Source organism: Salvelinus fontinalis, chromosome 24 (assembly GCF_029448725.1).
Source record: "Salvelinus fontinalis isolate EN_2023a chromosome 24, ASM2944872v1, whole genome shotgun sequence".
NCBI lineage: Eukaryota > Metazoa > Chordata > Actinopteri > Salmoniformes > Salmonidae > Salvelinus > Salvelinus fontinalis.
Window position 1 is genome coordinate 15,021,749 of NC_074688.1, and position 13,803 is coordinate 15,035,551.

Below are 13,803 nucleotides of genomic sequence, written 5' to 3' on the forward strand. Positions count from 1 at the left end.
AATCAAAGCATCCCAATTCATTATGAATATGACACATTTGTGACAACAATATTGAATGTGAATTGGAGACGGCCCACTAGCATCGACAAATATAATACTGTATATGGTAAAGTGGGAGTTGAGACACTATATAGAGATTGGCAGGGGACAATCTAAATTAGGACTGAATTTAGCTCCAGGCCAAAGGGTTTTTTAATAAAACATACACATTAGAATTGGAAATACCGTCAGATATTCACCAAACGGAATTGGGATTAGATGCTCCTGTGAGTCTGTCTCATTTCTTTATCTGTGGTCACCTTAGTCTTTTGATTGAAAACAGCGTTCAGAGGCTTTCAGTATTGTGCTGTATGTGTCATGGCTAAATGTTGTTAATACTCTAATTGTGATCCATAACCTGTCAGAAAGAGTGTTCTGACATGATGGTAATTGGGGGGAACATTTAGTAATGTAGATTTGGACATAATAACTGGATAGAATCATTTGTTTTTTTTTGTTTTTTTTACCAGGTAAGTTGACTGAGAACACGTTCTCATTTGCAGCAACGACCTGGGGAATAGTTACAGGGAAGAGGAGGGGGATGAATGAGCCAATTGTAAACTGGGGATTATTAGGTGACCATGATGGTTTGAGGGCCAGATTGGGAATTTAGCCAGGACACCGGGGTTAACACCCCTACTCTTACGATAAGTGCCATGGGATCTTTAATGACCTCAGAGAGTCAGGACACCCGTTTAACGTCCCATCCGAAAGACAGCACCCTACACAGGGCAGTGTCCCCAATCACTGCCCTGGGGCATTGGGATATTTTTTAGACCAGAGGAAAGAGTGCCTCCTACTGGCCCTCCAACACCACTTCCAGCAGCATCTGGTCTCCCATCCAGGGACTGACCAGGACCAACCCTGCTTAGCTTCAGAAGCAAGCCAGCAGTGGTATGCAGGGTGGTATGCTGTTGGCCAATTGAGTTAATTAATTGGTGCTTTTCATTAATTTAGAGTTCATAAAAATGTAGCTGTAGGCTCAAAACATAAGTGTTGTCCAGAAATAGCTTTAACACACACACACACACACACACATTACTGGAAGATGAATATTTGGGGCGGCCAACCTGAAAGATCTCAGAGAAGCATAGTCAGTGAAAAAGTCTTCAAATAAATGGTCTTTAAGAAAAAAGCCCTTTATCCTCTTTTGAGTGTTCCTTTGAGTAGACTCACTATGGCCATCATATTCTAATCTGTACCTTTGAAGCCAGTTCCACTGCTTTTTTTAATTCTTCCCCTCTAAATCAGGGATTTAGACCTGGGACACCAGGTGTGTACAATTAATTATTAGGTAGAACAGAAAACAAGCAGTACTCTGAACCTGCAGGGTAAGATTTGAGTACCCCTGCACTATGAGTGGTCTCCCACAATTCCAAGCACTTTGTTCACACACCCTCAAATAGTTGCCACTCAAATTGCATTCACGTGTTAGTCACACTGAGTCTGCCTGTACTGTTGTGAATGAAAGAAATATGGAGGGACAAAAAAGTTCATAATTGAATTGGGCTTCAGCCATGAAAATTGCAAACCATGATAGGAATATCCGTAGACTCTTTAGGATTTTGTGTCCGACAATTTCAGATGGAGCAAATGCTTTTTCAATGGCAGTCATCCATTGCCGGATGAATGACAACAGGATGATTTCCAACAAAAAAACACAAATGGGTTGTCTTTTGACGGATGCAGCTACACTTGTCCATCTGTGTTTATAAAGCTAGGTGTGTCCACGGCCTTAGGGGTAATTGTGGTAGGGGATAGCAAATATTGTCCTGCGTTTTTGAGATTGTCCCCATCATGGCAGATTATTTTTAGTTCTCAAGGTTTGGGTATTTCGATGACAGTTTTCAAAATCAGCTTTCTTCCAAACAACAAAAAAAAACAGTAAAAAAATGTGACAGTCGCTTTTTAAAACAGGCCCTATATTAGTCCAAGATGTACTCTTAAGGACCTTACCGTTACTTCTGAATCCTTAAGAGTCTATTGGCGTACCTGTGTGTGACTCTAAGTAACATAATATAAAAATCCCCATCAAAATGTTTAACTAGAGATATCTGGGGTTTTGCATGGGCTGCGTCTCAATCCAGCTTATCAACCTATGTCAGCCTTCTGCATCTGTGGTGGAAGGTGCTGAGCTACAGTGGTGTTTGTCAGACTATGAGACATCCTGAAAATTGTTCTTCTCATGAAAAGGTCTGTAGCGTCCCGAACGGTTTGGCCTGAAGTCGGTAACGCTGATGTGCCAACTTTTGTCTGTAGCGTCCGAACAAACAAAAATGTCTGCACTGTGGAAAGGAGAGACTCTCACCAACAGGATGGCGTTCTGCATTTTGCTCTACGACCCTCCCAAATGTCATTATACTCGTCTGAAGGTAACCCATACAAACGAATGGAAGTATGGAGGTAGTTTTGTGCCAACAAAAATAAGTGTCCCAAAAGAGATATGCACTGTATTTCCTGAGCTTTCTTATATTTCCTAGTTATAGCATAGACACCTTATCCCTTCTAATTAATTTTTTCACTTTCTTTTTTTGCCATTTATTTAAAAAAAAAATCTATGCGTTTCTATGGGCTATAGTAGCCCTAAACAGCTTAGACGTTTATCTGCACACAGATAACACTCATTCGCATGAGAAACTAACACACTATTTCACACATTTCACATTTTGTCACAAGCAAGCTGTGGTGACCTCATGGTTGTTCACTGCGACCTGCATGTCTTCAATTAAATATCCCAATGAAAGGACAAAGTCATCGAGATGAGAGGTGTTGTTGAACGACATAATTTGTACTGACAACTGAGAACATTATGACAACTGACTGCAGTCCCTGGCCAGTTGCTCTTACAGTACATGCTGCTCGTATATACATTCTAATGGAATGGTGTCTAAACTGCAGGGATCTCATTGATTACTATATCAGACAGTAACTGAAATCCTATTCAGCCTTGAATGGGAATTGTGTACAACCAATGGTTCTCTAGCAGAACATTTCATCATGAAGCTTGTGGTTCACGTGGTGGTGTATAACAGGTGGAGAACAAGGGTAATTCAATATTCAATAAGTTGTGTTATACATCACACCCAGACATCCTCATGAGCCACTTTTGTTTTTCTTTTCAATTATTGAAGCTGTAATGTCTTTGGCATTCATACTTAACAAATTACTAAGATCTGAGCATAATTCAATTCAGCAACACCAGTCATGTAGCTCAGCAGGGCTTACAAGAGGAGACTGAGCTTTAGAAGCAGGAATACAACACCATGTTCAGGCAGCATCTGCTTTCATTGCTATCACAATCAAATCTAGTAAGATTCAGTGAGAAAATACAATGCTTTATCACAAAAAAGACAGGGTAGCCACACTGAATGAATTTGCAGGATTTGTCTGTATTAGCCTCGCTGTCAGTCGTGGACATGTAAAACAGTAGATGAGAGGACAGTTTGGCTGGCAGTAGAGAGAGAGAGGAATAGAGTGTCTTTACAAACAGCCCGCCCTCATCTTGCCTGCAGGCTGAATGAAGCTCTCTTACCAAATGTCACTATTAGTATTCATTAGTATACACCATAGATTTCCGTGCTGCTATCTTCCTTTCCTGTCCTTTCCTGCCAAGCCTCACCTCTGGTAGGGACACACCTCATGCGGTACAGAGGACCTTTGTCATTGGTTTACAGAGGGTAGCCAAAGGTTGCACCTCTCTCGAGGACTGCTGTGTGGCTGTGGAGTTGTTGGAAGGGTTCACAGTAGGTAGCTAGATATCTCTTTCAACTAGCATGGGTTCTGGGACTTTATTTAGGAAATAATTATATTGTTATCACAGATTGCATATAACATGAAATGAGAGAATCAATCTGGATTAAGTTGCTGAAATAACTGTAATTGTGTGCATTTGTCCTGATTTTTATATTGGTTTTATAGTAACCTATGCATCAGAGAGATCTGAAGGTTATGGCTGGAGTAGCTACAGGGGTGTTCGGAGGGAATATAGATCATGGAAGCATGTACATGGATATAGACAGTGAGACACACAGTCATTAGAATATGTCAGATGTGAAATAAATGTTTCAGAATGCTATTCTACATGACAGAAATGCGTGTGACAGTCGATCCATAAAGCTTGCTGAAATACCAATTTAATTGCACAATAAACACAGTTGGAACATAGGCCGGCCGGTTACTCCCCCGTGCAGCATGGGTCCTTATCGTCATCAATAATCAGAAGACGATGTCCAACTGGTGTTTTTCTAGGTACTTGCTTATCCACTAGGCGGCAGTGACGACCAGGAGAGGTAGGTGCTGAAGCGCACAACTATTCGTGATTACAAAAAGGATGCGTTTAGCGCTCGAGCACTTGAGTTGTAGTTATAGTGCTCTGCAGCATTAGGACATAGCGTTTGTGCTATACGCCCTTTGAGCATAATATCTACCAAAAAAACGATACTGCCTTCTCAAGACATTATTGCAAGAGAGGAAAGGTTTGGAGCTGACTAGGACAACATGAATTCCTTCTGGATATACACAATTTGGATACCAGGGTTCTTTTTCTTCTTTGGATTTCAAGGTACGGGTTGTATTCTAGTTCATTTTTAATATAATTGTGTTGCTTTTGTGTTGCTTTAAATTACCAGTCACAATCCTCTTCTCAGTTTGGAGTTACAGAATAATTCTTTGTATGTACCTACGCCTGCTGAGCCGCTGCTTTTGCAGCTTTGATCGGCTGGCTACCTCCGGTGTCTTCTACGACTTATTATTTATCCCCTGTATTTATTACGTTATTCCTTGCCTATTTATTGCTCTTAGATTGACATAACTAGTGTACCGATGCTTTTGCATCTTTGATCGGCTGGCTACCTCTGGTGTCTTCTACGACTTATTTATCCCCTATATTTATGACGTTCATCCTTGCCTATCCATTGATTGACACAACTACTCTATTTACGCACACGTATAGAAGTAGGCTTCACTTACACACACGCAGAGGAGAATATATAGCAAAGTACTTGAAGATGACACCAACACGATTCAAAGTGAGTGGGGGGGGGGGGGGGGGGGGGGGGTACATTCCGTGGCGAGAGTTCATAGGAAATTGCTAAAGCCACCAGTTATTCAATTATTTCTGAAGTGACTTGTCTGTGATGTCCCTGCCGAGTTTGAATCATGTTGCTATATTTTTCTGGGCCCCCCTTTGTGGTTATAGAACTGATGACACTCATCATGTCTGGCTGATTTTAGTAGATTTTGAAGATGATGGCTTCATCTGTCACTGTAGCCTACTGAACTTTCTACTTTGTGGGGAGATCTCACTGTAGGACCAGACAGGTAACATGTTTGGCTGAAGTTCCTTATGCCTGATGCCCTCATGGCAGCATCCCACTACTAACACTAATGTAGCAAATTTGAGGGTTGGCCTGCACAGGATTAGAACCCACTGCCTTTTGTCTCTCAGTCCAACTCCTTTTGTATGCTTTTGCCAAGAGGTTGCGTGTTCTTTTGGGTGTTCCTGATGATGCCCATGTACCCAAAGACCCCTGTGTGCAGACTAATTCTAATTTGGTAAATTATTTCCACTGTGACATGACTATTGAAGTAATTTGGTTAATTGTCTGATTCTAAAGTAGTTGTGTGTGCAGTTATGGTGAGCTGTGAAATCCAGCACAGTAGTCAATAAACAACTCAATGTGGTTTAATTAGGAAATGGCTTTGAATGAAACCCCAACCTCCGGGTCAACAACACTAGGGGCTTCCAGCTCTAACTTATGAAATGTCTCAAATATTCTATGAAATGCAATGCATGATTCAGCCTTATCATGACAGCAACATGTATGTTATAGACAACTGCAAGGGGATGTCGTATGAGGTCTTCCTAATATACACTAGCAGGGCTTTTTATTTTGAAGCCACAGTGCACCTAGAAAAATGTAAGATTCTAGCTTTAATATCTCAAATATGTTTCATTGTGCTCCTCCATTTTTCAACTTGTAAAAGTCAGGAGAGCCCCTCCTAGGTCTGTTTACATGGAACCACAGCAGGAGAGACACAGCTGCATTTTCACTTTGATCTCCAACAGAACCCTGTATGCTTAACCAGTCTGGCCATGTCTCACGCCTAGGGGCGGTGTCACAGGTTGGTGGCCTCGACCATGTCTGGTCCTCCTCGCTGGCCCACTTTTCCTCTTCATCTAACTTTAAAATGACCCTTGTTGTATTAACATAATGCTCATCTGTTAAATGAATTGGAGTAGGCAAGTCAACATGCTGCTCTAAATGCCCACTGTTAATTTCTCTGTGGAGATGGACCTCTTCTGAGTGCAGTACAGCCAACACGGTTAACTGGTAATGAAACTGCACCATAGATCACTATTGAAGTCAGGAGAAAGTAAAGTTTTTAGTATGGCTGCTTCATATTGCACATGTACTGTATAGTATCTTCATAGAGCACATGTACTGTATTTTCTCTTCATAGAGCACATGTACTGTATTTTCTCCTTATAGATCACATGTACTGTATGTTTTCCTTATAGAGCACATGTACTGTATTTTCTCTTCATAGAGCACATGTACTGTATTTTCTCTTCATAGAGCACATGTACTGTATTTGCTCCTTATAGAGCACATGTACTGTATTTGCTCCTTAAAGAGCACATGTACTGTATTTTCTCTTCATAGAGCACATGTACTGTATTTTCTCCTTATAGAGCACATGTACTGTATTTTCTCTTCATAGAGCACATGTACTGTATTTTCTCTTCATAGAGCACATGTACTGTATTTTCTCTTCATAGAGCACATGTACTGTATTTTCTCTTCAAAGAGCACATGTACTGTATTTTCTCTTCATAGAGCACATGTACTGTATTTTCTCTTCATAGAGCACATGTACTGTATTTTCTCTTCATAGAGCACATGTACTATAGAGCACATGTACTGTATTTGCCCCTTATAGATCACATGTACTGTTGGGGGCTTTCATAGCATATCATATCCAGTAGTGGATTGTTCCCTTACATACGGTATGTTGAAAAAAGACATGACTTTGCAGTTGAAAAAAAAGGAAGAAAACAGCAGTTTGGCCTTATGCCATGCATTTTCTTTCTTTGTTTTTTGTTTTGTCCTTTTCTGATAGGAAGTATTAGGAACCTTGAGGTACAGAGTTGTTTAATGGTGTTGATGCTGTTCATCTTTTCTGAGGAAAAATTGCTTTTGTCAATTATTCCAAGATGGCATAGCAGAAATGGTGTTGGATAGCTGTGGATATAATTTTATTTATTTCTTATTTTTCCAGTAATACAAATAATTGCCTTTCATGTGGTGATCAATTCACACTAGGTTCCTGGGAGGAAAACAATTGTGAAATATGCTTATTCTAAGGAAAATAGTGACATCGCCTCGAAACAAGAGAAATTCTCCTTCAATAAAGTCAGAGTATGCTAGATTCTGTAATCTGGAGTGGCTTCTGGGATTAACCCCAACACAGCGTTGGATGGAGAACTCAGAAACATTACACCATACCCATTAAATAAACCTTCCGAATGTCAGGCGCACAGGGAATACACACACATTCAGAAATGAATTGGAAAGAGAGAGTTAAACAGTACGAATAATTAATGCAATCAGAAGATTTGTCTTGATGCTCTCTCTCGCCTGGCCTTTCACTGGAGTCTGTGTTGATCTCTCTTTGGGGACCTGGGATTTTCCTCCTCACGAGAGACCACAGACTCCCCCTATTGAAACAGATCCAACTGAATTGACCTGTGTGTTTTTTGGGGGTCTTCCTAAATTCCAACCATGTCCCTCTTTGGTTGGTTGTAGGCAGGAAGTGGTGGGGTTCATCTGAGGTGATATGGGCTGGGGAAGGATGTAAATACTGTACTGTGACCACAGGGAGAGAGGGAGGGAGGGAGAGAGGGAAGCAGAGACAGGGCTGAGTTGGGTCTGGAATAAAACACAATAGAGCGGAATCGCAGCAATAAACTGTTATACTTTATACTCCCCCTGCGCCACCTCGCTTACGACTTCTTTAATGTCCGCAACACTCCACTTCTCAGAGCCCCATAACAGGAAAATTGCAATTATCTCTGTGTTCCCTGTACAAGTCTTCTGGTGCCTGTGATCCTCTGGTACTTTGGGGTGAAACACGGATCGCTAACCGTAAATGTGGTGTCTGTTGGTAAGGCTTCTCTCCTCATCCCTTCAGGTCAATGTGCTCAGTGTGGTTGTTGTTGTTTTTCCAGAGCACATGCTTGCCTCTATAAGAATATTTTGAAGATAAATACACAACGCAGAGGACGAGAGTACTAAAAACTAAATAGAGTACTAATGGTCAATAGGGAATTGTCAATGTAAATAGTTGGTCTTCAGTTCAACAGCTGTTTAGATTCTGTGGAATGTCAGTCCAGAACTCAGAGCTACGTGTGCCACGTTTATATTGAGTCTGGAGCAGGATACTTGTTATTTGGCCATTGGCCCAGTTGTTCTGCAAGGACATCTGATTGGTTAACCCCAGGCTAGGGTGGGGGGTTATAAACTGCATCCTATTTCTTTGTTCTGTGGAGAAAATCTGAGGGCAGGGAGAATGAACATCAACCATCTACCTCCCAGCATAACATCTATGATTGTCATTTTCAAATAAATCTATTTTTCTCTCCCTGATTTGCGTTTGGGTTTGTGTTATTGAAGAATAACATCAACTGCTAACACCTCCATTGAGCACTTTGGAAATGAAAACTGCTGTATACTGTCTTAGGATATATGCCCCAAACCATCTTCTGTCCATCTTCTGGCAGTTCGTCCATTTCTTTGTTGTTGATTCAAGTGATGCATTTCTAATCAACATCCATACAAAATCCCTTTCTAAGTGTAAACTCTTTAATTTAATTTCAGTATCATCATAACCAATAATCTTTCAGGAAGACTAGCTGTATCTCTCTACTCCACGGAGTACTCCTATTCCAATCAGAATCACTATAACTATCAGGCAGGTTGGAATCCACATACTTTATTCTCTTACCAGGAAAACTGACGTATGTATCACGGCTGAATTTGGAAAATAGAGAAGCTATACGAATGTGTAGAGGGAAGACAAAATACTGTAAACCCCTATGCAAAAATCAAATAAATGTATCTTCATAATTCAGCAGATCTATACTGTACTGCTCATGTTTATCGAAAGTCTTCTAATAACTATATGAAGATAAAATGAGGAGACTCTTATTAGTATTAGTATTCCTCTACCTTCCAGTCCCTGACATTATGTTATCTCTGTTTCTGAATCTCATCTTGAAGTCCAACTTCAGAGTTTTTACTTCCTTTCATAGTGATGCAAATCCAGGGTCGTCTTCTTGCTTGTATAGAAGTAGTGTACCACTGTTGTAATGAAGCAAGCTGTACTCCTTCTGTGCCTGTCTTGAACAAGCCCGTCTGATCCTGATTGCTGACCTCTATAACCGGCCTACTCAGCCACCCGTCTGCATTTTTCATCAACCCAATGCTAAGTGCAGTTGTTTCCCAGCTGTTTGCTGTCTGGCTGGATTAGGATGTTGTTGGTGTGTGTTACATGCACACAGGCACTTTAGGTTTTATCAGGGGAAAGGACACATGTGACTTGTTTCAGGAAACTAGGCGTATGTCACAAGTCACAACTTCACAGGAGAGGCGTTTGAAGGTTTATTTAAATGTTTTTGTCAACAGTTTTTTTGGGGGGGCAGAAATGCCTTCTTGAACATTTGAACTTTCATGTGCCTTACGAATAAAGAGAAAGAGGGTAAGAGTTTTTGCTACATAAGACCGAATCAAGGCGGTCAGTCACATATTTAGGGATATACAGTATATTTCTGTTTGGTACCTGGACTAATACGTACCTAGCCGTTGTTTTCCCAGTATTCTGTACGTAATTATGTGCTTGAGTGACTCTAGAATAGGCTCGGAAACATTATAATATTGTTATTATTATTATTATTATTATTATTATTATTCTCTCTCGATTATAAAAAATTATACAAAATGTCTCAAGAAATGTTAGGATGTGGTGAACCTTGAAGGAAAGCAATTTGTCTCATGTTCCCTTTAATATCCACCTCCATCCTTCTCCTCTGGAATCCAGACCCTTCCCTGTTTTCCCAAAGCTCCGTAATTAAGATTGACTTTATAATTGTGAATGGATCTGTTTCAGACCACGATTTCCCTCGTAATAGACTATAAGAAACAACCATTGACTGACAGATAGTGCTGTCTTGGTGAGGGTTCTGTTTCACAATATTTAGACTCTGCGCTTTGGAGAGTTGTTATAAACCTACCGCTTTTAGTTTTAGTTCTATTTCCAGTCTTTCCACCAGCCAGACAACTACTTGATTGGTTTGACATGCGTGCAACATGGAGGGTTTTCTATTTTATTGTTTATCTGGATGCCGAACCTATCCTCCAGAGATTTGAGATTTAATATGAGGAAATTTCACTTTGTAATTTTAATTAGTAAATTCTTTGCTTTTGAGTTCAGTCGTAGGAAAACTGGTTGTAAACTCTGTTTTCCTCGAACATGATCTTGTTTCCAGTCCGATAATGAATCACCAAATCCCAGCGCACTAATGGAATGCGATGACTATTGCGCAGAGAAAAGTGGGACACACAATGACTGCCATTGTAAAGGTATCTGGGCTGTGGGAAGCTGCTCCACACATTGAAGTGAGACATTAAAAATGGATCACTGATAAAGAAGTCATGTGACGGATAAACGTCAGTACCTGTATACATCCAATCACAGAATAAAGTCTGAGTTAAGAAGATATTTATCTCTGCCTGCTTTTTGAGTGTGCCAACTTGTTTACCAGGAAGTAGTCCTTTTTGTGACGTTTTTCTTGGGTAAGCTCTATCACTGGATGATTTTCATTGTTGTTGAGCACCCCTTCTATTTCCCTTGTTTGTTGAAGCTCAGAGGCCTACCTGGACTATAAGAAATGTACAGTAACACACAGAGGAAGATAAATATGTTTGCCAAAATACCTCTAGGTACTACACAGCACCTGTAATGGCATTTCATTCCGATCATAAATTTATTTTGCTCAGGTGATGATTGATACTGTATCAATTAATGTAATGACGTTATTTTTCATGGTAATTTATCATCCCGTGATCCCTTTGTGATGTCCGCTAATTAACTGAAAATAAATCATTGAATATGTTAAGGAGTGAAAAGAATAGCTGGTTTAGATGTACAGTACGTGTGTGAGTGTTTGTGTTTACCAATCATACATCAACAGGAATATCTATATATATCTAGAAGATATGACTTTAGATGTCTTCAGTCTTCCAAACACGGTAGTTTATCAAAGTAGCACAATATGAGGTAACCTGACAACAGAGCAGTATGTCTGAGAAGGATCAAGAATCTGTGAGATTTTTAACTGTATAACAAGTGCATAAACACATCTTGTAGAGTACTATTATTGGAGCGCTGAAGGTCAGATATTCTTTTTCTGACAAGAATTATGGGGTGTTCATTTCTCTTTCTTAATCAGTATGCTGACACGGTGACCCCTTTAATAAGAACTGCAACGCCAGTCAGTGTCATTGCGTTTGGCAGTCTGTTCTTAATTTCTTCATTATGACAGCCACTAGTAACACATTCAAGATGTATTATATTTCCCAGGCATGACTGCTACTGGCCTGCTCCTGCTCATTCCTACAGGGAGCTTGGAGTGGGAACAGAGAGCTGGCAGCAGCAACACGGGAGGAATCCTTAATTGGTTTGTGAGGAAATTCTGGGTGAGCTTGGATGACATCGTGCCCAGCATTCCTCCTTCAGGAGCTGAAATGAGCCTGAGAAAGGAAAAGAGAGACTTGAAAAGGCATTTGGAACCACATGCAAAATAAAGAAATAGCCCAGTTTTTCTTCTTCCTCCCCCAGTTATCACAGCAATCTTAATGAGGCTTCCACCCCATGTAGGGTCAGCTGTTACATTCGCTTTCCCTTTCATCCTGTATTTTTGCCACTGCTTTGCAGTGCCTCAATGAACGATGTGCATCTACTAAGAGAGAACACCTTTGGCGGCTTGAATACTCCAAGCTCCCGTTCTCAAAATATACAAGCATCTTACCCCAGAGTGGTTGGTGGGGGTTTATTACTAGAGGCACTGACTTTGAAAATCAATTGAAGCCTAGCACTTGTGTTGACAGTATGAAATAAGCATTGAGATTTTAAATATGCTTGCTTCTAAAAGCATTATTAGCCTTCAAGTCCTTGCCTCCTCCTTTTGTTTTCTCAATTTTGAAAGGAATTGAGGAACAAGATCGGAAGCATTGGAAGCAAGGATTTGACAGCTAATAACGTTTTCAGACAACCATAGTTTCTCCTATGATTTGCTTGGGTTTTACCATGAGCCCTTATGTTTCGGTAAAGGACAAGCATTGTGCATTAGCGGTCATTCATTTGAGCACCAGCCTTGACATTGTTTTTTGTTTGTCAGTCAAAGCATGTATCTACCATTATTAAAAGGGTAAATTCATACCACATAACACAAAGCATTTTCTAAAGACTCTCTTATCTTGTCTTTGTTATGTATGCTGTATGTCCAGAGAAATAGCATGATTAAATGTGATAAAAAAGACAATCTATCTTTCCCACATCTACCACTGTCCTCTCGCTGGTCAAACTTGCTTTGGTGATCAAACATGTCTTGTTGATATTGTTTTAAATGAGATTTGCATTTTCGCAGACACCCCTTACATTTCCAGAAATAATAAACAAATGTGTCACCATGAGCCAGCACGAATTCAGTCTTGAATAATTTACTGACTTGTTTATGGGAAACTCTCAATAGCAACCCTGGGCTTTGAATTGTTAATCAACATGAGAATCGGAGACTAATGCGACTCCATCATGATCTTTAATTAGGATTTTGTCACTTTTAGCAGCCAAATTAGCATCATGTTTTCCCGGGAAGTATTCATTTGACTGTAGAGATTTGAAATTGGTAGATTATCAGATGATGAATATGCCGCAAGCAGCGATGACAGTGAACCAGTCGATCTGCTTTAATATGAAGGCCAGCATCCCGGAGTCGCCTCTTCACTGTTGACGTTGAGACTGGTGTTTTGCGGGTACTATTTAATGAAGCTGCCAGTTGAGGACTTGTGAGGCGTCTGTTTCTCAAACTAGACACTCTAATGTACCTGACCTCTTGCTCAGTTGTGCACCAGGGGCCTCCCACTCCTCTTTCTCTTCTGGTTAGAGCCAGTTTGCTCTGTTCTGTGAAGGGAGTAGTACACAGCATAGCCTTAATTTCTCAGAACAAGAATAGATTGATGCGTTTCAGAAGAAAGGTCTTTGTTTCTGGCCATTTTGAGCCTGTAATCGAACCCACAAATGCTGATACTCCAGATACTCAACTAGTCTAAAGAAGGACAATTTTATTGCTTCGTTAATCAGCACAACAGTTTTCAGCTGTGCTAACATAACTGCAGAAGGGTTTTCTAAATCAAAAACAAGGACATTTCTAAGTGACCCCAAACTTTTGAACGGTAGTGTATATTTGGTCGTGATCTTTGCAAATTAACTATTGTAGATGAAGCATTTGTTAGCTTGTTTGCTAACGCTCATTGATATAGGCTGTAGCAAAAGCTAGATAAAGAGACATTTTACTGGTTGAAGTTGAAGTGTTTTTAAATTATAATACGTTTGATTTGCGATCATGACACAAACATAATATTAAGCACATTCATAGGAGCCTTAAAATCTCCTTCTAATAAGCGACATGTAAAAAGCCCCTTTTTT

At 40.2% G+C, this 13,803-nt stretch overlaps 1 protein-coding gene across 2 annotated transcripts in view; it reads left to right on the plus strand.

Annotated features, from left to right (window-relative positions):
• Positions 1–13,803, plus strand: part of LOC129821995 (limbic system-associated membrane protein-like) — a 726,689-nt gene that overhangs the window by 270,453 nt on the left and 442,433 nt on the right. The window contains exon 1 of one of the 2 annotated variants that reach the window (XM_055879808.1): positions 4,342–4,600. The exons of the other annotated variant lie outside the window; for it this stretch is intronic. Within the exon in view, the coding sequence (XP_055735783.1) occupies positions 4,537–4,600 (64 nt within the window). The 5' untranslated portion in view covers positions 4,342–4,536. Of the gene's footprint in view, positions 1–4,341; positions 4,601–13,803 lie in introns of those variants that run through there. 2 annotated transcript variants of the gene reach the window in all.